Raw genomic sequence first — 24,025 nt, 5'->3', positions numbered from 1 at the left:
TTGAATCTAATACTAAACTGACCTAACCTGCTGTATGATATTTAATTTCTGTATTAGTCATTTTGTAAGAAAAAAAAAACCCAATCCAAGTTCAAGTGATATTTCAAAATTAATCTTTACTTTCAGCAGCCTGGCAGAAATTTCCTGTGACTCCTCAAAGGCCAATGGACGTCCAAGAGTAAATATCAGTCACTGAATATGTAAAACCACCTATTTCTAGTGTGGAGTGGAGTGGCATTATCTGTAAATAGGCTGCTAATATCGGTTGAGTGCTTTCTTATCTTGAATGGAAAGTGATAGTTACGTTTTACAGCAGTGGAAATGGAATATTGATTAACAGCTGTTTTTAATGTAATAGTATATCAGTATATGGGTGGTGTATGATTTGTGATCAGTTTCTCAACATCAGTGGTGCTACATTAATTTTGTTTTTCCACTAAAGATGCTAGGCAGCTATCAGACAAAAATAGCTGCAGTTTGCTGCAAAAACACAGGATTAACAAAGAATGGATATGTTAATTGCAAATGTTAAAATGATATATAGCCTATAAGGTTGGGGGGGGGGGGGGGGGGGGGGGGTCAAGGAGAATGTCAACATTTTATTTGGTGCAGTTTTTGTGAACCTGACGACGAGTGACGGTTTGTTCTGTGTAACCTGAGTCAGGAACTCATGGTTTTTGATACTGCCATTTCATGTCCTTCTTTTAGGGGAAGTGATACAGTGATAGGAATCTACGTGTCAGTTGGATGTTTTCTGCAACATGGGTAAAAAGCCTAAGCAAGAGGGCCTGCAAGTGTAGGCTATGCCCTTGCTTCTTTTTTGGTGTCTGTTTTTCACTTTCTTTGAGCATCTCGGTTTTATAGACAAGTGCAATTCCATCACAACAATAACAAAAAAAAAACAAAAAAAACTCCATGTGGAGAGAAATGTAGGCCTACCACATTTTCTCAAACTTTGATGTCATATTTAATCAAAAACAAAATTAAAAAATTGTAAAACTGATGGCATCGTTTTCATTTTTATTTGTTTTAAAAAAACTTTTATTTACTTCACTGTGTACAGTTGTTGGAGCCAATCAGTGCTTCAAATGTTCGCTCTAAGTATAGACATTTGCACAGAGGTGGGGCTGCCTTGTCACACTTTCCACTCTGACTGTTGTGAGAACAGTCCATCACACAGTAGTAGTGTCTCATGTCTCTTTAAATGCGGGTTGCGTAGATCCTTCATGAATGAAACCATGTGATCCAAACATCATTTGACGTCTGGCGCCTCCGACCATAAAGGAGTGGATATAGAGACCTGCGAGAAGGCGTGAGCGGAAAAAAAACATTTCTCCAACTGTCTCTCCTCCACACCGGGTCGACCAACCATCGGCGAACCCCAACCTTCCGAAGGTGCGGTGGGCGAAAGGCGCGCCGGTTTGACTTCTGGTGAGTCAGCTTGGTCTAAATCAAAACTGAAATTCTTTCTTTAAAACTGCTGAATATAGCCCTGCTGTTTTGCTGAGTGTGCACGGCCAGCGCCGCTGCCATGCTGTTGTCGCCGCCAAGTGCGGTCGCACTTATTTTGCCGCTTGTCCCGGTGCGTTGCCGCTGCCGCCGCCGCCGCAGCAGCAGCAGCAGCGGTAGACCTACAGTAACTGTCCTGTTCAGCCGAACTGGCAGCGGTGCCGCTGCCGTTTAAAGGGCAGCAGCCCGGTAGTGCTGAATCATCACGAACCGGTCGTCATCCAGCCCCGTACATGCTCCAACCGACACCGGGTCGGTCGCTCGACCGCCACGCCGACCGATCAGCCGGCTGTTTCGTAAGAGCAGAGACAAAGGGGGTGTACTGTACGTTACGCTGTGTGGGGCTGTCAGGCTTAAAGAGAAGCCATGTGTCGGAATTAGAGACCGCGCGGGGAGTTCGAGAGCGAGTCCGCGTCCTGTGCCGCTGGTGCGCCGGGGGATTCCCTGGTTTTCTACCGACTGAATGACTAAATGTTTAGAAAGGTGAAAGAGAGGGGCTAGGGGACTAATGTGAACGTAGAGTAACAACTTAGGACGGCGGAAACCCTGGAAAACAACACATCCTACCCTCAGCGTTAGCTCCTCCGACTGTCCTCTCCTCGGGTGCTGAAGCGGCAGCGGTGGGCTCGGACTGGAGCGACCTGCTCACCGACTGTTGTCTGTCGCTGCTGCTGCTGCTGCTGCTGCTGCACAGGTAAGATGGACAGCCAGCTTTTCTTAGGTTTGCTTGGTTTTTTATATGTTTTTTTGTTTGCGGGTGTTGTGACTCCCGGGGTAACCTTTCGTCTACGCGCTGCTTGCTTAGTTGGCCGTGTGACATTAGTAAAAAAAAATATGAAAAAAAGGTGGGGGCAGCGACAACAACAAACAGCCCGGATTGTCATTGTGTTGTAAGTGTCAAACGTCCGGCGGTTCGCCGCTGAACACGTCCTGGCTGCCGGTGAGAGGACACCGGTCGGCGGTGACTCCGCCGGAGCCACTGTTGTGACATTTGCTTTGTGTCAGCCGCCGTTCTTCCGACGGGCCTCCGGTTCATGTGCATCTACTGACATTAGGTTGTACATTTGTTTTATTTATGTCTGAGGGAGTTGCTCTGTCGTGTGTACACGGGAGATATTCGGTCTATTTCCTGGCGAGCCTTGTCGTACACCGGCTGCGCTCGCGACAGAGATGCTGATTCATCACAACGTTGTTATTTCTCAACATTTGCGCGAGCAGAGCGGAGGCATGAGGGAGCCATGGCAACAACATGGCACCGGCGGCAGGCAGGCAGGCGGACAAAGGTCTGGCGAGAGGGAAGGAAGAGCTCGGTTTATACTGGGGGCTTGGCTCTGAAATTAATAGGCCCGGTCATGTAGTGGATGTTGACGCGTCTCTTGGATAATTAGAGGACATGTGGGCTTGAGAAATGAGTGTTTAAAATGTGACTAATGATAAATATGTTCGGTTTTTCCCCCCGTGAGGTTTTTGCTTATTCAAATTAATTGTCAGTCAGTGGATTTAAAGCACATGGGAACAATGTTGCACACAGGCATGATAAATAACACGCGCACTAAATTAAATTATTTATTTATTAACCTGTTTTTTTTTCTTTTTCTAACTTTTGTGGTATAACTGGAACAAAAACAATCTCACACAGTCACAAACAACCAGTGGTACCTGCTGCCCCATGATGCTGTGCGGTGACCTCGCTCACTTTTTATTTATTTAGTTTGCACATGAAAAGTCCACCGTGTGCATGAATATAATTGAGTAAATGTGGTCAAAAACAAATAGATGCTGGAGGGAAGGACACATCCCCATGGCAGTTAATGTTGGACATTGACTGGCTGCACACAGGCTTGTGCTAAAAAAAAAGAAAGAAAAAACACCTCAATGAACTATATATAATGCCTTGCAAAAGAATCTCCTCTGATTGATCTCTTGAAGATGGGCCGTTATTATCAGCTGCCTGGTAGCAACCCATATGAGCAGTGCAACTCTTAAACACAGAAGAGTAATAGGGAAGCTCTGTGGGCACAAGAAAAACAGAAACTTCACCCCCTAATGACTCCATAACAGCAGCTTTAGTTAGAGTCAGCACTCTGCGGAGTGTATCAAAAGTATGTAGTAAGCAAGTTGGCAAGTACTGTAATAGAGGGTCATAATGATGAAACAGTTGTATCAGTATTGGAGAGAAGAGCACCCCAACCCCCCCTTACTGTCTTTCTCCCTCTCTCTCATACACACACACACACTTTTCCCATTTCCTTTTCTCATTGCGTGTATGCACACACACAACCTAGGGGCTAAGCTTTTTATACTTGGTATCAGTATTTAATCAGTGCTTGAAGTGCATTTCTCTGTCAAGTACTTTCCCCACTTCCCTGGTGTTCATGGTAATTGAACGCTGACCAATGCTTATGTGTGCAACTTTGCTGATGGTGGCGGAGCGGCAAGGCGCGCAGAGCAAGGGGGATGAAGGAAGAGGGAGGAAGAATGAGAGATGGGATTTGCGGAGAGATTGAGAACAAGGACCTTTTTGTCTTCAAGGCATTCCCCTGAAAATGCTGAGGCGAAGCAAATGCGCTCTCGCTTGACAGATGGCGTTTTCACTTGTTACTTACCACAGCTAGTTTCTTTGCCTTGTCGTGTGCATGTGTGTGTGTGAGTGTGTGTGCAGAGGGAGTAGGAGATATAAAAACACCTATAAGATGCTAAGATCCAGTTGCTGTAGGGGTTATGTGTGTGTGTGTGTGTGTGTGTGTGTGTGTGTGTGTGTGTGTGTGTGTGTGTGTGTGTGTGTGTGTGTGTGTGTGTGTGTGTGTGTGTGTGTGTGTGTGTGTGTGTGTGTGTGTGTGTGTGTGCGTGTGTGTGCGCGAAAAGGAAACAGTGCATAGTGTGAGTTCTTTGAATTTGGGAGATGTAGAAAGTAGCAATGGGAAGTGGTATTACTACCAGTTGGCCATTACAACATTTTGCACTTGGCAGTTGATTTGTTTCCATCCCTTTTCAGTGTCGACCCGAGGCTTCTGTATGTGTGTGTGTGTGTGTGTGTGTGTGTGTGTGTGCTCATATAAACTTGTTTGATTCCCTGCCTGTGCATGGGTCAAGTTGATGAAACACTGTGTAAAACTTCCTCTGGCTATGTGAGGAAGGAACGAAGGGACAGGAGCTAAGCTTTAAGACAGGTGTTTATTCCAGAGGAAAGAGACTTACATTGACAGTTAAATCAGTAGTTGATTAATTGATTAGTAAATCAATTGGTAACAGTTCTCATCGGTGAACAGCCATTTAAGTTTTTAACATTTCCAAATATTACAAGTTCCATCCTCCAAATTTGTTCCTGTTTTATGTCTCTATTTAGACGGTTGCACAGATGACCTAGAAGTAGTAAAGGGCATTTTTCACATTTTTTCACATTTATAGAAAGTAATCTTTTTTTTAAAAGTATATTTTTGGGGCTTTTAATGCCTTAATTGATAGCACAGTCGAGAGAGAGAAAGGAAATGGGGAGGCAGAGAGGGGGAATGACATGCAGGAAAGGGCCGCCCCAATGCGGGATTCGAACCGGGGCCGCCTGCAGTGAGGACTATAGCCTCAACGTAGGGCGGCAGCTCTACAAAGTGAGTTAAATTCCGCCCCTATAGAAAGTAATCTTAAAATATATCACAAATGAAAATAATCATTAGTTGCAATCCTGTTCATGTTATTATCGATGCACTATTGTTTTAAAAACTTTTGGTCTGAATTTAGGTTTACAAGGAAAGGCTGGTGGTAATAATGATCTCCTGTCTTACTGATTGCATGCCGCTAAGACAGGGCTACGTTTTGACAATAGTGTGCTAATAAGAGTTTTGTTACTTATACACATAGTATAACTATATTTTATTTGACATCTTATATAAAAATATGATTATGCAAAATACATCAGTGTGGATTTTGTCTTGAAGCAGACCACTCGTGCAAAAATAAGACACATCTAATATTAGAAAAATTCAAGGGAATGTCTAATAAAGACATAAACAACATGAAAGAAACTGAACATTACTGCAAACTAACATTGTGGTTTGTAGCAAAACATTAAGGTTCAATACACAGCCTAAAGTGTCAATGATGTGTTTATTCAAGTCTGTAATCCTGAGGTGGAGGTTAATAGTTAATCATGTTTTGGTGTTGTATTACAATATGTTCTTGTGTTGTTTCAAAATCCTCCCCAGCTCTTGGATTATATTAAATACGAAGATTCACAATGGCAGCGTTTATTGCACAGCCATAGCACTGGATTGCATTTGATTGCACAGGTGTTCCCAATGTTATGTCCGTCTCGTGTGTCTGTGTTTGTGTACGCGTAAGAGAGTTAATGTCGGGGAGATCATTTCTAAGTGGTGTCTGCGTGTTTATGATCTTGTTTACTACTGGGATCCATTTCTGATGAAGTCTTGTTATGCTTGCAAATTTCTGAGAGTGAGAGAGAAGTAAAAAAAAAAAAAAGAGGGAAGTAAAAGCAGGAATAAAAGATGGAATTAGAGAGTGGGTGAGAGAGAGAGAGGCAGAGAGAAAAGGAAGCACTGGGGCAGATCAATAGTTGAGTGTTTTTTCTCCACAGTAATGATGAAATATGGTGTAAGCAGATCTGGTGCATAATCATTGCTGTGCTCCACTGTTTTTTTCTGCTTCTGTGTGAGTGTGCTGCTTGTCCTTGTGTTATTTTGAGTTTGTGTGTGTGCGCGCGTGTGTGTGTATTTGCGCGTGTGCCTGTTTGTGTGTGTGTTCGTTCAACGTACCATCCCTCCACAAGTGTCTTGACTCCTTATTTACATAACCTCCCGGAGAACCGGAAAATGTATGAAATCAAAGATAAATCCCATTGCAACATGCACAAGAAGTCAAAGGGATTAGGAAATAGAAAACAAGTTGAAGTTCAGTCTAAGTGCCTCACATTAGTGATCTGACCGTCTGTCTGTCCTGTAACAGCTGTGGTGTGTTCAAATACCCAGATGATCCTCTGTATCATTGGGTCACTATTTGAAACAAACTCTCATATTTTCCCTCCAAGGACCAGTGGGTTTGTTGCAGAGCTTTTTGAGAAGACTCCAGTTAAAGGAGACCACTCTGTGCCACACATACACACACACACACACACACACTCACACAGTCCACATACCATAGCCAGGATTTTGTTTTGCATGCAGGGCTGAGATATTGAGCATGGCGTGTAGCTGTGGAGATGCAAGGCCCTGGTAACAGGAACATCCGTACCAGAGGTTGTCTACCAGTTGCATCATTTTATGCGCCAACTTGCCGCATTTTTTAACTGCAGTGTGACGATCCCAGGATTGTGGTATGAGTTTCTGAACCTTTAAAAAAACACACACACAAAGTGTGGATCAATGCCAAGGAGTAAAGAGGGGGAACAAAGATATGAGTGGGCCTCAAATGGAGCGCCAGCTCTTTGCTTTCACCTGTGGCATAAAATTATTCCTGTGCAATGACAGGTTTCCACAGAGTTTTAATATCTCTGTTCACATGAAAGTCTACTTTGGAAAGTAGCAACACATCAGACCTGCTCTGAACTGATGTGAGGGGTATTACATGTGCTGTCAGGTTTTTCTTATTAACCATTTTTAACGACGACACCTGATGAGATTTAGTTGTGTAGCACCACATGTTGCTCTGCCTTCCCCTTTTCATCCTTGTATTAACATCTCAAAGGCGCATTTTTATTCACTCATCCCATGTCTTTGTGCGCAAAGTTTACAACTAACAATTATTTTCATTGTTGATTAATTGCAGATTAAGTTTGTGAAAATGTCAGAAAGTGCCATAAAACTTTACATCACACCTACCAAATGTCTTGTTTTGCCTGGCCAACAGTCCAAAGCCGTCATAGGTCCAAGTTGCCATCAGAGACAACAAAGAAACTTTAACTCCATAAAAGCTGGAATCAGTGAATTTGGGGTCTTTTTGATGAAATAACAACTTTGATGATGAACTGAATATCAAAAGCTGGAAAACATAAAACAGGATTTGCTCAATGTACCATCCGAGTGAAAAATGAGTTGCATTCAGATTTCCACTATGTTGCTATGGCATTGTACGATGAAGAAGAAGAAGTACATCTAGATGATGCACAAACACTACGTGAACTGTCGAAGGTATAGGGGAAAGTCTTGCTCACGGTATAAACTTTAGGTTTGCAGCATGAGCCGTAGCTTGTATGAAAAGTGCTTTAGAAATAAAGTTTGATTTGATTTGATAAAACTATACTAACTAAATTGGCATCACATACAGTAGACACGTGCACATGCACACACCTATACCTGTGTGTGGGTTTGAGTGTGAGGCCCAAACAGGAAACCTTAAAGCCCCAGTATGTAACTTATTTGGCTTTTTATTAGCAAAAATCAAATATGTCTTTCATAAATATTCACTGAAGTCGAATCACACCCGCATACAAATGAAAGCTTTCTTGTACCTTAGAATGAGTTGTTAAGTCGTTACAAATACATAAGTGGGTGACGCACCGAACCGAGGCGGCCATGTTGCATCGCCATTTTTGTGTGACCGTAGGTAACCACGGAAACTCAGCGGAGCTGTCGGCTCGGGGAGAAAGTTTTCAAACCAACCAGATGCCATTTTACTCCACGAGAGAAAGACGGTAAAATGTGGGTCAACAATACGACATCACCATGACAACATATTGCCACGCCTGTATTGTTTTGCCTCGTGCTGGCGGACCACTTGTTTACATAGAGGCTTGTTTATCCTGTTACATGCAGCGGCTGTTGTCTGTCTGACGTCTGCCCGATTTCACGTGAATGCAACATCAAGAATACGTTCAGATATGCAACCGCACCGCTAGATGGGGGGAATTCCTACATATTATACCTTTAAAAGCTCCATCAGGAGCGTCCCGGTGCAAAATGCCACTGCTCTCCATGACACATCACCTCCTGATGTTATGTATCGGCCACGAAGCCTCTGTCGACACGTCCTCATTAACGTGACTGGTAATGATGAATGCAACCCCACCATGCTTACCTTGCTGTTGCACTCAAACTTTCTCTTTGTCTCAGGTTAGTACTGCTGACCGGGGGATGTGCTGCGTCCGGGGGAAATAAACTTAACATGTCGTTTAACTTATTCCTGTCTCCCTCGCAGCCCTCTGTTTGTTATCCCCACGCACACACAAAAGAGAGAACCAACTTAACCTACGGTACATGCATTCCCTCCTCTTCAAAAGGAGAAAAAAAAAAACACGATGAAAAAAAAAAGGAGCCAGAGCTCAATTGCCTGACAGTGCAGTTTTTTTTTGCTTGTGTTGGGAAATTTGTCATCACACTCCGACTTACTACCTGGAATGGGAAAAACGTGTCGACGCCAGGACTTTTTCTCGCCTTTAATAACACACTTGCACAAACACTGTCTCGCGCACACTTAAGCAGCACACACACACAGAAACAGATACACACAATACCCTTTTTGAACTCTCAGAAAAGTGTGAAAGTGATCGCTCTTCCCTCTCCATATATTATAATATGTATATGAGGCAGCAGACTCGTCTTCTCCTTCTCTTCTCCCTGTGTTTTCCTCGTCTCCTCTGTCTGTGTTATCATGCTTATTTCACGCTCTGCATACCTCCCAGTTAATAGCTTCCTGCTCTCTCTCTCTCCACACAGACACATGTGCGCACCACACACAGCTCAAACCGGTGTGTTCTCTTCTCTCACCCTCTCTCCATGGTCCTGTATCTCTGCTCCCCCTCCTTCCACACACAGGTTGCCATTATCGCCGATCTGATTCCTAATTCTCAATTAGCCTCCGCACAGTGCTCGTTGTTAATTATTTACCAACTCCCTCAGCACCCATGGGCCCACAGTTAGATCAATGAGTTCAGGCACTGCTGCCTTCTTTTTTTTTGAAAACAAAAGCGAGGTGGACTGGACAGCAGCCAGGAGCTGAGTTTTGTGGCTCCTCCCTGAGGTTTTAATTCACACTCCTTACATTCTGCTCTCTTTGTGCCTTTCCATCATGTCCGCTCTGTCCTAACATGTGTCTTCTTCGCTGCCTCTCTCTCTCTCTCTCTCTCTGGCTGCCATCCTTTGTGTTCTTCATTATTGCTCCGAGAGTTGCCTGAGGGAGGAGGCACAGTTAAGGCAGTTGTTATGGTGGGGATTATTCAATAAAGACAGACTTGCCACTGCATCACAAATGACTTGTGTGACTCTTACCATCTATTCTTGATCATCCTGACTGTACGCTGCCTTGTTTATGCTCGCGTATGTCTACACCCACACACACCAGCCCCCGGGTCATTTTTGAAGCGCCTAATCTGGCTATTTATTTTTTTCCTTTATGTGTGTGTGTGTGTGTGTGTGTCGGTGCAGCGTGTCACCAGCTTTTAAGTAGGAAGTCTCTTTCTAAGAAATTCCTGTCTGCGTGGCGGCGGCGGTGGCCGGAGCAAAAGGTTCTCTCAAACAGGATTAATTAGAGCTCTGTCTGAGCCCGCACACACACACATGCACACACACACACACATACACAGTTTGTCATCCTGTTTGTCTGCACTGAATGAAGAGAAAGGAGTCCTGCTCTATGTCTTGTGCTGTTTCCTGTGCTCTTTCATCCATCTCTATAAGTCCTATGATCACTGAGCTCACCTTCTGCCTCCTGGTTTCATCCCTTCTCCACCACTTGATTTGTCTTTTTTTTAATACTTTATTGCAAGGCATCAATCTTCACATACATAATCAGTCATTTCATTTTCTTTGCAATATTGTACCTTGCATTTTCCCCCCCTTTTTTTCCAGGTATACAAAGTAAATAACAAACCATAAAGTTAACAGACAAACATATAGACGAGGCAAACTTGTATTTCCCAAATGAGGATCTCAAAGAATAGGAAAAAAAGAAACTAATAATAATAATAATAATAATAACTACATAAATAATAATATAACAGAACAAACTAAAATAAACTAATGGGAAAATATGAGGTGGTTTATGTATGCATGACCATTTAGTTCATCTCCTTAATTTGATTCAATATTTCCACAGTTTTTATCAGCCTTTCTTTACTGTGTAGCTTATTCCAAATATGTTTTTTTTTTTTGTTCCCTATTTATAAAAGTTAGTCTTTCCATCTCTAAACTTTGTTCTGCTGTTAACCAGTTGGGTGTATTTGATAGTTTCCATGCTTTGGCCACCTGCTTCATAGCAGTTACTCTCAGTATATTAAAAAAAATAAATGTCAGGACTTGATTTGTCGACAGGACAGGGTGTGTGTGTGTGTGTGTGTGTGTGTGTGTGTGTGTGTGTGTGTGTGTGTGTGTGTGTGTGTGTGTGTGTGTGTGTGTGTGTGTGTGTGTGTGTGTGTGTGTGTGTGTGTGTGTGTGTGTGTGTGTGTGTGTGTGTGTGTGAGCAGAAGGTTGCGGGGCAGAGAGAGAGGGAGGTGGTCAGCTCAGCAGTAGTTTCATTGCACTGGATCAGCTTCAGAACTTTTCTAATTGGAGGTTTTAGTCGTGGTCGTTGCTGAGTTCAGGGTTTTTCTTTTTTTTTTCAACCCCAATCCCCCTCCATCCATTCCTCCCTCCTTGGCCCCCCCACCACCACCACCACCACCCCCCTCCTCCTCCTCCTCCTCCTCCTCCTCCTCCGCCCCCCCCCACCCAACAGCTAAGCTCTTACAAATGTGTTGAGGATGCATTTTCACTCAAACACTTTCCCACCCCCTCCTCCTCTTCTGTCTCTGCTCCCCCCCCCCCTCCCTTCGTCCTGTTCCTCCTCATCGGTGTACCTCCCTCCACACACACCCCCCCGCCCCCCTTCCTCCTCCTCCTCCTCCTCATTCCCCCTACTCACTTGCCTCTCTTTTTCTTCTCTTCTTCCTCCCTTGTCATTTGCACTCCCCACCCCGTCCTCCCTCCATACTCAGCATTTTTCTGGGCTGTGGGTGTGATGTCTCCGCTGTAACGCTAATCAGCTCTGGAGACGTCAGCATTCTTTCAGTCCTCCTTCACCACCACGAGCCCCCCCACACACCCTCCCCTCCACCTTTCTTACCTAGTCTTTCTTCACCTTGCTATCTTACCAACTCCTCGCCCTCTTTTCTCCTCTTTTCTTATCTTTTCTTCTCCTCTAGCGATATTTTTTACTCATTTCCACTGCTTATCACCTCCTCTTCCATCCCTGTCTCCGTGTCCCGTCCTCTCTGTGTGTGTGTGTGTGTGTGTGTGTTTGTGTGTGTGTGTTGATTCTCCACTGTAACCGTAAGCAGCTCTGCTCTTGAGTCGTCAGCGTTCTTTCGGTTGCTCCATAAAAATACAGCCTGCCACAGCAGAAAAGCTGTCTGTTGTAGCAACAGTGGCTGTGGCATTGACCACACCGCAACGACCACCCCGCAAGCATTATGGGAAGGACACCTCTGGCACTTGTGTGTGTGTGTATGTGTGTGTGTGTGTCTGGCTGTGTATGCCCCCAAGATGAATGGCGATGCCTTTGCTCAGCAGATGATCCTTAACCTGGGTGACTTACACATGGCCCCAGCTCTCAGAGAACACACACACACACACACACACACACACACACTAGTTTACTGCAGTTTTATGCTGTGGTGTAAGTCAAGTTTCTTTGTCACCTAACCTTGATGAAATAGGACCTCAACTTAATATACAACCCTGCTCTCAGAGTGTACACAACTAATACTACTAAGGCCACTGCAGATGCACTGATTTGTGCATCTGTAGTTGGAGAGACAAACTGTAGTGTTCTTGTAAAACAAAAAAACAAAACAAAACGTTATAATTGTTAGTAACTCTCTGACAATGCCACATTGATAATGCATTATAAATATAGTTATAATGTGTTATAATTGGCTTATAAACGTGTATAACTATTATTATAAACACTTATAAATCATAAGGCGTTATAACAATAAGCATAACACATTATAGAGCATTTTATAACAGCTTATAAGGTCAAGTATTACAGTACTTCATGACTTCTGGTCCCTTGCTAACCGTTTGGTAACACTTTATTTGATGCCTATTTCTATAACGCATTATAACCATACTTATGAGTTATAATGTAGTTATAGCACTGTATAACTATAGTTATAAACACTCATAAATTATCATAATGCTTTATAACAATAATCATAAAGCATTTTATCATGTCAGGTATTATAATATGTTATAATTGTTAGTAACTCTCTGACAATGCCACATTGATAATACATTATAAATATAGTTATAATGTGTTATAATTGGGTTATAAACGTGTATAACTATCATTATAAACACTCATAAATTATCATAAGGCTTTATAACAATAAGCATAACACATTATAGAGCATTTTATAACAGCTTATAAGGTCAAGTATTATAATAGAGTTATAATGCTCTATAATGTGTTATACTTATTGTTATAATGCCTTATGATCATTTATGAGTGTTTATAACTATAGTTATACAGTGCTATAACTGCATTGTAACTCATAAGTGTGGTTATAATGCATTATAGAGATGCAGTGCCAATCTTTTTGAAGATTTTGAACCCAGTGTTGTTGTGTTAACTTGCATGAAGTCTTCTCTTCCTTCACTGGTACATTGCTGAGGTTCATGCCACGCTCCCTACACCCTCTGTCTGTCCGTCAGCAGAATAATGGGACACAGCTGGCAGGACTGAATATCGCATCGCCCACGTTCACATGTATACGTTGAGGCTTAGCAGTATGAGAGGTCAGAAACGCCACAGGATGCCTTTAACTCACAGGAATTTTGATGATATGTCAATCAGCTCAGTCATTTTCTTTTAGCATAAAATGCCAAACGTTCACTGGTTCCAGTCCCCAGAATGTGACTTTGAGCTGCTTTTCTCAGTCACATTTGGTAGTTCACATGTACCAAACTGAATGTCTTAATGTCGGCTCTGGGACAATTTTCAGACGATTTAAATGACATGGCATTAGTTGGTGCATTGAAACAAAAATAATATATTATTCTATTTATTGGGCAAATATTATAGAGACAGTCACAAGACAAGGGAAGAGAGACATGGCTAGGACATGCACCAAATATGTTGCAATTCTGTCTCATTCCACCCAGACATCCTAATGACAAATTAGCTGAAAATGATGATAAACATTTTCCTTAAATGATGATTGTGACTTGGATGGATGAAACTCATCCAGTTACTGTAGTTCATATCTAAATCTGATGCATGTTTTTGTCTTTATCCAATACATTTACAAGCTGCAGACAGTAATGCATTTGGAGATACCAAAAATGACTACAAAGGAGCTGCACCAGCAGATCTAGATACCTTTTGTGCGCCTGCAGCAATGCCTTTATGCTGGTTGCTTTTATCTGATACAACAACAAAACAAAACCCCCCAAATTTTAATTGTGTTGTCAAATATGGACTCAAACCTCTGAGCAAGGCATGCATCACACTCTGTACATATCATGCATTGTTTATCATCACTTTCAACACAACTACAATTGCACATTTGTGTGTTTGCAGTCGACCGTTTTGCGTGTGTGTTTAATAATGCCCCCCTGGCATGGCGGCAGGGGGATGTATGGATGTGTGTGCATGTGCATGTGCTTGCTGATATGCTTTTTGTTTGTATGCAGATGGAGCTGGGGGGGGGGGGGTTGGGGTTGGTTGGGGTTTGGGCACTTGGGAAATAAACCAGTGCCTGGCAGGAAAACAACCTCCTTTTGCCCCCTCTGTTTTCACTGACTCCCCCCTCTCCCCTCGCTATACTCTACCCCCACCCCCAACATCCACCCTCACTCTTCGTGTCTTTGATCCATCTATTGTGCGAAGATGCTCCTCCAGCTGTGGGAGGCTGCATCCCAACAACACCATGAGTGCAGTGGTGCGCAAGGATGGAGGACACTCAGGAGAAGCTCTTTATAGACACGCTTAAATGAAGAGTGTTTATAATTGACCGACCCAAACCCATTAAAGCCGTGCTTGAGGTAGTGAAGTTAAACGCTCTGAATTAGGCACTTCCACTGCTCTATCATAGAAAAACCTCAAACCTCGCGCTGCCGCTCCTTCTCACATTATTCTTCGTCATTCCACTGAATTTTTTAACAGAATTTTTAAGTTGCACATTTGATGTGTTTTGCGTGCATGCACGATTTACTCGTATGTGCTTGTGTGTCGGTACGGTTTTCTTTGATCTACAGCTATTTATAACTGTAGGATTTGTGGCAGTGCACGTACAAACACTCACGCACCCTCACAGACAGACAGACAGACAGACAGACAGAGGTGCATTGTGGGGGAGGCTCACTGGCACTCGGTGCCTTTTGACAGAGAGGAATAAGAATGAACAAGAACAGACACATTACCTCGTGTCACTTCAATGTCATCCCCTCCCCAAACAAGGAGCTTTTTTCTAAATTACACGTCTTGTGAATGAATGTAGAAATATAACTCAAAATTAAAAAAAAAATCTGCCTCTTACTTTTTTAAAACTTGCCCTGGTATGGAATTAGAGTATAAATATATTACGAGGAGAGAACAGACTGTCTGCAAAAACTCAAAATCTTTCCAAGAATATTTGTCATATTTCTTGTCTAATTTCTATTCAAAACTAATCTCTTTCCACTTAAAGTAAGACTCATCACCTAAAAATTTACTTGTTTTTAGATAATTTCCAATTGTTTCAAACAAATTTTCACTTGAAAAAATTTGAAAAATCTGCCAGTGAAAGCAAGTTTTTTGTGCTTGTAATAAGGAAGAAAAACTTGCTCCACTATCTGATTTTTCAACTAATTTTAAGTGAAATTATGCTTGAAAGAAATAAAACGTGTCTAAAAACAAGCTACTTTTTAAATGTGATGAGTCTTATTTTAAGTATAATGAGATTAGTTTTGACTAAAAATGACATTTGATTAGAAATAAGACAAATATTCTTGGTAAGAGTTTTTGCAGTGCAGCGGGTCAGTTGAACTAAACTTCTGATTCAGCAGTATCAGGTGCAGCAGTTTGGCCGGAGAACAGCCTTTGTTTTTTTTTGGTTTCCTCATGTTTTAAGGACAAACACATTTCACCAATCACATGCAAGCACATTCTCATCATGTTACCCCCCCCTCCTCCCCCTCCCTCTCTCTCCCAACCCCCTCAATCCCTCCCTCTTGGGCACACCCTCAAATAGAAAGTGACAGAGGAGGGCAGAAATTTGCGTGGCAGGAGAGAGAGATGGGGGGGATGAGGGGGATGGGGGGGTGAGGATCAGGAATCTGCTGAGTCATCATGACTGGTCTCATGATGATCGCTCAGCAACAGCAACAATAGCTGTCCTTTATCGCACACACACACACACACACACACACACACACACACACACACACACACACACACACACACACAGGTCTGACTCTGAGAGATGAGAGCCAGACCAATGCGCCACACAAAGCATCTCATTGAGCGCTGGTGGAGATGCTCATCTGTGGAGCTGCGTGCTCTAAGGACTGATCTCATCTTTTGCACTTCCACGCTCCCTCTTTGTTGACTTCTGATTCACACTGCTGTGTCTCCATCCTTTTGTCCCTTGTTAACACAGTTGATGCAAATGTGTATACATCATATTATCTGTCATTCTCCCTTATTAAATATTCATTCTTTTGTCTAAAGCAGGGGGGGGGGGCGTCTATATCTGTCTCTCTGCAACGCTCCCGTCTCTGTGCTGCAGTCTGAGGTGTGTGTGTGTGTGTGTGTGTGTGTGTGTGTGTGTGTGTGTGTGTGTGTGTGTGTGTGTGTGTGTGTGTGTGTGTGTGTGTGTGTGTGTGTGTGTGTGTGTGTGTGTGTGTGAGTGTGTCAGGCCTCTAACAGTTGGTTTTCCCCTGGAGTTCTTCCCACAGATTTTACCACTTCCTCTTCTTTCACGCTCATTTCATTACTATTGGCCTGAAGCCAGCCAATAAGAGTTCAACAACACAAAGGTAGTGGGCACTGTCAGTGTAACCACCAGGAAACAGGAAGTCAGGGAAATTCTAAGAAAAGTTTTGTGAGTCACTTTCACTCATACACTCTGATACGTACTAACTACTGATGCATAATACTGTAACATGCTCACACAACAGTGCTCCAACAGCAGGTCTCGATTTGGAATGTTTCCACTGGTCCAGGTATTGATCTATGATTAGTAACTTTGTATTGATTACAAGGAGCTATGGTTGTTCTTAAACAGGCTGAAGGTTGTTTTTAGTGTAAATACTCTGTTATGTTTTTTGCTCATGCTCTGTTCTCTCCTGTGTCTCTGTAGGTCTGTTCAGAAGAGCAAGGCTCTTGTGGCATGACGACGCCGAACAAAGGAAATAAAGCCCTGAAGGTGAGAGAGTGCACAATTAAAGGGATACGCCAACATTTTTATTTCGTGTCTTGCCTCACTCCCGAGGCCATGACAAGCAGATGGACACCATCCTTTCGACTGTACGTGCAGTAACAAGGGAGATACGGTAGTAGTAAAGTAAAAGCACAAATTCTATCGTCATCATGGTTTTCTGTATGTAAAGGGCAACAGGTGTTTTATTTTGTGAAAGTAACCGGAAGTGCGTTGGTCACAGCGGCTAGCTTGAGTAGCACCAAATTCGTCCGAACAAAATTGTAAACAGCTGGTATTTAGACAAATTAACGACACACTGCTGATCTAAACAGCTACTTTCTCGCCTAAAAATGTTTGAAATGTCGATAAAGTGATATATTTACAGAGTTTAGAGCTAAAATGAAATCAGCTTCTGACTGCTGATTTCAGCTCAGGTAGGAGGCAGGCTAACACTACCTATACACTTCCAGCATTTTAAGCTAATTAGCGGTGCGCCAGCTCTGCCCGTATCTCCCTTGTTACTGCACGCACAGTCGAAAGGATGGTGTCTATCTGCTGGTCATGGACTCGGGAGTGAGGCAAGACACGAAAAAAAAATGTTGGCGTATCCCTTTAAAACTGAATTATCAGTGTCTGAAGTGTTGCCTCGTCTCTGCCTCACCCCCCCTCTTCTTCTTCTTCTTCTTCTTCTTTTTCCTTTTCCCTCTAGGTGAAGCGTGAGCCGGGGGAGAATGGCACTAGTCTCACAGACGAGGAGCTGGTGACCATGTCAGTGCGGGAGCTGAACCAGCACCTCCGAGGGCTCACCAAAGATGAGATCCTGCAACTGAAACAGCGGCGGCGCACCCTGAAGAACAGGGGCTACGCCGCGAGCTGCCGGGTGAAGCGCGTCACCCAGAAGGAGGAGCTGGAGAAGCAGAAGGCCCAGCTGCAGCAGGAGGTGGACAAACTGGCCAACGAGAACGCTTCCATGCGCGTTGAGCTGGACGCTCTGAGGTCTAAGTACGAAGCGTTACAGACCTTCGCCAGGACTGTGGCACGCAGCCCCACCGTCGGGGTGGGGGTCAGGGGGTCAGGGGGCGGAGGAGGGGTGGCGTCGTCGGTCATCGGCCCGCTCATACCGGGCAAAGTGGCGACGGCGACGAGCGTGATTACAATAGTGAAGTCAAAAACAGATGCGCGGTCTTGAGGGAGGGGAAGATAGATGAGGATGGAGTTCAGCTGAATCAGAGTCATTCTTCTTCTCCACTGCTCCCCTGTCCTCCACCTGCACTGGCTTCAAACAGCTGAGTGGTCTCCATCGCTTTGTCTCAGCATGTTCCTGTCCACCGGTCTCAGATCAGTGCAGATGAAGGAAAGGATGGAAGCAGAGGACAGCTATTGAGACTAAAAGATGCAAGTCCTGGTCAGCGCATGATCATTTAGCACAGCACAGACAGACAGACAGACGGGGTTCCCTATGGTCACTCAGAGCCTGGATTTGAAGTCAGACAATTTGAGAATTGGTTTGGAAAATGATTCTAAAAGAAAAAACAACAACAAAAACACACAAATTCTTTGTAACAGTCATCTGATTTTGTTCAGTTGCCATTTAAAACAGCCAAATATTCAGTGTCAGGTTTTATTATTGGTTGATTTAGAGACCTGCACACCCAAAATACTCCTGTCAACATTTGGACACTAGATCTGAAGTGGCCATTTGCCTGAACCAAGATGTCTTAACATTAATCAGATAGCTCAACAACCAACAAACCATGATAAAACATAGATTACAAATGGTCCCCGAGTTCCAAAACAATACACAAAGATTTCATGTGACCTGCTGATTTCTGTGGCTGCAGTCCCATCTTGCTCCACCTAGCCAAGAACTTTTTCAGAAAGTACTATAGAAAAATATATATTACACAATGGTGGTAACTGTATTTCTACTGTTTTGTACTGTGTTGTCATTCACATGAGGTCCAAAGTGTATTCTCTGTGTGTGAATTGTTATATATCAGGAATTCTGTGAAATTCTGTGGCGCGTGTTCGTTTTGGTATTGCTATATTTAGTTAGCTGTATTTTTTTCTACGGTCTCTTCACTTTCTATGTCCGACTCTCTCTCTCTCTCCCTCGCTCTCTCTTATGTATTATTTCTCTGTCCTTCCATTTTTTCAATTCCAACTGGCTTCCATTATTACATACAGTACTTCCTGGATCAGGAGAGAAAAGGACAATTGATATTTACCAAAAAAAAAAAAATTGAAGCATACAATAGTAAAAAGGAGATAATGTTACTGAAAGTCAGTGACCTTATCTCAGTTGGTGAGAATTTTCAGGGAAATGGTCGTTTGAACACTCGAGCTGGATTAAGATACAGTTGTCTTCTGTCTGTTGAGTTCCTCTCTAAAGTATATATATTTGAGAAATTTGGACGGGCAAGTGCCTTGGTCTCCTAATGTTACGCATCAAGAAGAAGTCAAGAGGACATGAGGAATTGTGGAAGGACGGTGGAGATTCAGTGGAGCTGTTTGCTTATACCTGTGCTTATTGGGATACACTAACCAATCAGGAATCGACAGCATTTAACTCTCGCTGTGCATTGTTGTATGAACCGTGTAGTAGCCAGCAGGATTAATAACAATAGACTAATAACACCCATTTATGTGACTTGGCAGTTCATTTGCTCAAAGGGAAAAAAAACAAACAGGAGCCCAGATTCATCCTCTTTTTTTATTGCACAGACTGTTTTTTGGAAAGGTAATTCTCTTTAATGAGGAAAAGTCCAATTGTCTGTTTTATATCATTTACTTGGTTCGTCTGTTTATGAATTTGACTGACTTGGAAATCTAGGTTATTACAGTACACCTACAGCAACATTTTTTTGCTCCAAAACAAAGTGGTTTATGTTGCATTCCTCTTGCTTTTAACCACAGAGCTCACTTTGCAAGAGCAAATGTGATCGCTGGCAGTGCAGTCAACTAGCAAGGATAACACACACACACGTCTCTGAATCTCCAGTCACACAAATGGGCTGTCGTCTCACATGAGCTTTACCATACAAGTAGTCTTATGTGGTGTTCTATACTCAAAGAATCTTTGTCTATGTATGGTAGAGTCTGGAGTTTTATAAAGACAATTATCTTTGCATTGTTTGTAACGACCTGTAAAAAAAAAGAAAAGAAAAAAAAAAGGTATAGCGAAATCTGTTTGATATACAGTATCTCTCTATTTTGCAATTGTACCAAAAGTGGCTTAACTACTGAATAGCTTTGTTTTTTCTCTAGTGACTAGGCACGTGTGTGTAACCGTGAACTAGCGTGTGGTGTGCTGTGTAGGTATGTGACGAGGTAACTATAATGTTCACTATTTCATGGATATGACTTTGATTCTTGTTTGGTTTCAGGCCGAAGCGCGTGATTACACCGTTGGTGACTGCACTCTTTCTCTAATCCTAAAATCTTTGTCCTCCTGGCCCCGTTATTCAGCTCCAAGCGCTGCAGACATGTTAGATCATTTGTTAATCTACTCGTAATCTGCACTAATTATTTGTAAATTTTGGGAAGTTCTTGTGCGGCAGAGCCACTCACTGTGCTTCTGGACAGGCCGCTGTGGCTGTGTTTTGGTTCCTGCAGTGTTCAGAAGTCATTATTGCAGATAACATGACCAATGAGATGAGGAAGTGTTATGGTTAACCTCACAAGCTTCATACTAGTGTATTCAGGACATCTGGTAACAGAGATGTGAAACTCAGCAATGGGCCTGTATATCACCCCTACTCCTTCAGTAAGTTATTTTTTGTAGTGTGTGATAAATTTGTTTTTGCTGTGTACATTTTATATAGTTCTGTATATTTAATGTTGTTCCTGTTTTATTTGCTTTTGAACTGTAAGTGTCAGGGAAGTGAAATCACATTTGTTATTGTATTTGGTGTTTTATGAAGTGAAGAAAATCTATTCTGCTATTTAATGGTTTGTCTGTCAAAGAGTGAGGTTTACCATTATCAAGTACAATTGCCTCAAACATTTTTTAAACAAGGAAAACGTGATTTAAATTGAGTCATTTATTGAACTAGAAGCAATTTACAATGTTAAAAACATTACGAACAAGCAGCCTTTTACCTGGACCGCTACTTTTCCACTGTGAAGACAAAGAGGTTATCTAGCCTACTGCTGTGCAGTTCTTAAGATTAGTAAGGTGTGTCCTTCTCTATATACATTAATATAAAATAGGATCCAAACAGGTGAACAATGAACAAAGGCATAGGAAGGGAATGGGTTTGAGATGTTTGATATTATTTCTCCATAATCTTTACGATGATAACCGTTCAGTCAACCGTGAAACCAGAGAATTACAAATGTCAAATCAAATGTCCAATACATTTTTTAAATGTCTTATCACAGGAATATTCTCTGTGATATTCAGCTACAAACATATACTGTAGGTATCATGCCCATTGTATTTATGTTTCTCTTTACATTTTAAAAAGATTTGTCCTGTTTTTATGGGCAGAATGCTCTTATTTTATTTCATACTGGATATTTTTGTGTTATATTCTTTCTCTCTGTTGCTTCCTATCTGTCTTTACATTTACTTGTTGAATGTTGTTTTTCTGTTTTTCTTGTTTGTTTTTTTACCAGCAAGTCCTGTTGTGTGTGTATGTATGTGTGGTCGTGGTATAAAATAGCAAGAAGCATTATGTGCTAAGACGACTAGGTCTGTGTCAATCTGAAGCAAAATATGAAACCTGGAACTTGTTCAACTCTGCATACTGTATGTGCCACTGTCAGACAATATGTTTTCACCTACTTTGTGTTTTTATGCTTCTCGTTCCAAAAGGATGCATATCGTGTAAACATAAGTGTGTCAACATGGTGGCTGCTGTTAAATGGACATCTCTAATTATGCAAACTGTGTAAGGCAAAATTAGAACTCCTGCCACTACGAGTGATGCTATCGTAGTCGTGTCAAGTTGTCTTCTTTTATAATCGCAGGTACAGTGTGATGTGACAAGGTTAAAGAGCTTATATGCAGAATGTTTAGCATTGTATTCTCAGTTATAAATGCCGGCGCCAATTTGTCTCTGTTAAATCAGGCTTAAGTGTTGTGGCTTACCTTGCTTTTTTCCCGGTGTCACTTAATAATTAACTGTGAAAACATGAGATCATTTTTTAAATTATTTATTGCCAATTCAGAAGAAATCAGGATGCAACATACACTGTAGCTAATGCAAAGCCTCCAGTCAGACCTACAATATGATTATTTTTGTCTTCCAGACTCAAATGCCTTTGGGTTTATTGTATTTCTCCTATGTGAAGCAGCGTGGTGGGTCTCGAGAGAAATGAGGTGAAACATTACAGTAGTTTAATCCTAATTTTCGCACGGCAGACGTGATCAGATGACAATAGTGACCTTTAGTGATCTTCAGCCTGGTGGCTTTTCATAACAGAGTTTATGAGCTTGTAAGGCACGCTGACCTTATTTTCCCGCTGCCTGTACAGAGGTCAAACCTTCCTTATGAAAAGGCATTTCATCACAAACGCAAGCAACCACTCCTAAACCGCATCTATTAATATTTTACAGAGGCAGAGAGGAGTGGTGGAGACACATCAGATAAAACTCTTACCCATTTCCCACCCTACTGATCCTCTCCCTTTTTTTTACAAAGTGTCTGAACTCAGCGAGCCCTTCTTCAAAACATCTGATTCTTCTGGAAGATGCAAATCATTAACTCCTTATCTTGCTACGGGGCCAATCGGTATGCAGTCGGTCAGTTGTTTTCCCGTCTGGTGAATCACACCACCGGGCTCTGAAAGTCCTTTAACCCACCTCCGCTGCTGATCGATGAGAGTGAATGAAGCAAGGATTCTTTTGATCTTTTTCACCAATAATAGTGTTTGTTTTGTCATCCCCTTCTGTTACTCTCTCCTCTCTGCTGCCCCTGTCCTCATCAAATGTTTTAAATCTCTAACAAAATAACAAAAAAAAATCACACCCACAGTTCAGGTATCACATTATATTAACCTAACCATAACCCTCTTTTTTTCTCCATCTCTAATCTCATTTCAGTTTTATTCAGTTTATTCATTTCGGGACATTGCACGTGAATCAACATTTACTGTAAATGTGCCAGTGTTAGCCAGCTGGCTTATTCAACACTTTTTCCCATCACACCACACGTGTCTGCTGGTGAGCATTTGGCCAGGTTGCTCTGAGGAGCTGGGATATTTTTGTGTTTCTAAAAGTATATAACGGTCAGTTTAAAGCTATAGAAGAGAAGCCCTTGTAATAGGAAATTCTGTGTTTTGTAATATTTCTGTATGGGGTGTAATAAATTATTCTACGACAGTACTTTCTATGGGAAAATACTTAAAATGTGACGGTCTTTGTAAGTATTTATCTTCAACTAAATTATTGTACTTTTTTGCAATTTGTAGATATGTAAGTGATGATGACAAGGTACTGGTAATCATGAAATTAACTGTTTCATCATCGGTCTGATGCATCTTTTAATTTATTGATGTATATACTGTATGTTTGTTGATAAACAGCTTACTTTATTTTGTATATGACCAATAAACATGTTTTAAAATGCCACATCTTTTGCGTGTCTTGTGTAATTAGGAAAATGGAAATTGTTTTTGACATCTGTAGTTTTTCACCATCATTGAGCTGAAAATATTCATTCTGTTGTGTGTCACTCAGATATAGAGTGCATATAAAATCCAGTAGCTTACTCCTATCAGCTAATAATCCACGATCTTATAATAGCCATTCAAAGTTTTCATTCTTTTTTTCATGAAAGAAATATACAATGCAAATATAGTGTTGCAATGGGGGTGGGTGAGACAACAAACATCAGACAGTCGATGTATCCCGTTCACTAAATCATAATTTTTACAGATATGAATCATTCACATTCAGTGAAACATGTCCTCATTTCCTATGCACAAAAATTAAAAGTATCAATTACCACAACAGCCTTTTGTTCAGATGCCACACAAACAATTCATCTGCAGCTGTGTATCAAAAACTGGAAAGAAAATAGAGGAAGTTGAAAAATGACTATACAGTAGGCTATATTACTCTCAACAGACATAGGGATTTATATGGCCTATTACACAGCAGGCCTGGTAATGTTTCTTTTTATGCCACAACTAAGACCTTTTACAGCAAACGCTGATTTGTCAAACACAGGTGAAACCATTAAC

The 24,025-nt window shown here is 42.0% G+C and overlaps 1 protein-coding gene across 2 annotated transcripts; it reads left to right on the top strand.

Moving 5' to 3' along the window:
- The first annotated feature begins 1,303 nt into the window (after positions 1-1,303).
- Positions 1,304-23,408, top strand: mafgb (v-maf avian musculoaponeurotic fibrosarcoma oncogene homolog Gb). 2 transcript variants are annotated; one of them, XM_083984589.1, is made up of 3 exons: positions 1,304-1,431; positions 16,775-16,840; positions 17,544-23,408. In XM_083984589.1, exons 2-3 carry the CDS (start codon positions 16,805-16,807, stop codon positions 18,021-18,023), a joined length of 516 nt encoding a protein of 171 aa, XP_083840715.1. In that variant the 5' UTR covers positions 1,304-1,431; positions 16,775-16,804; the 3' UTR covers positions 18,024-23,408. The 2 variants fall into 2 exon arrangements, with proteins under 2 accessions (XP_083840715.1, XP_083840714.1); XM_083984588.1 differs by lacking the exon at positions 1,304-1,431 and adding an exon at positions 16,352-16,637.
- The last annotated feature ends 617 nt before the right edge of the window (positions 23,409-24,025 follow it).

The sequence above is a fragment of the Trachurus trachurus genome, assembly GCF_905171665.1.
Source record: "Trachurus trachurus genome assembly, chromosome: 1".
Lineage (NCBI taxonomy): Eukaryota > Metazoa > Chordata > Actinopteri > Carangiformes > Carangidae > Trachurus > Trachurus trachurus.
Note: the sequence above shows the minus strand (reverse complement) of the source record. Positions and strands in the feature narration are given on the sequence as shown.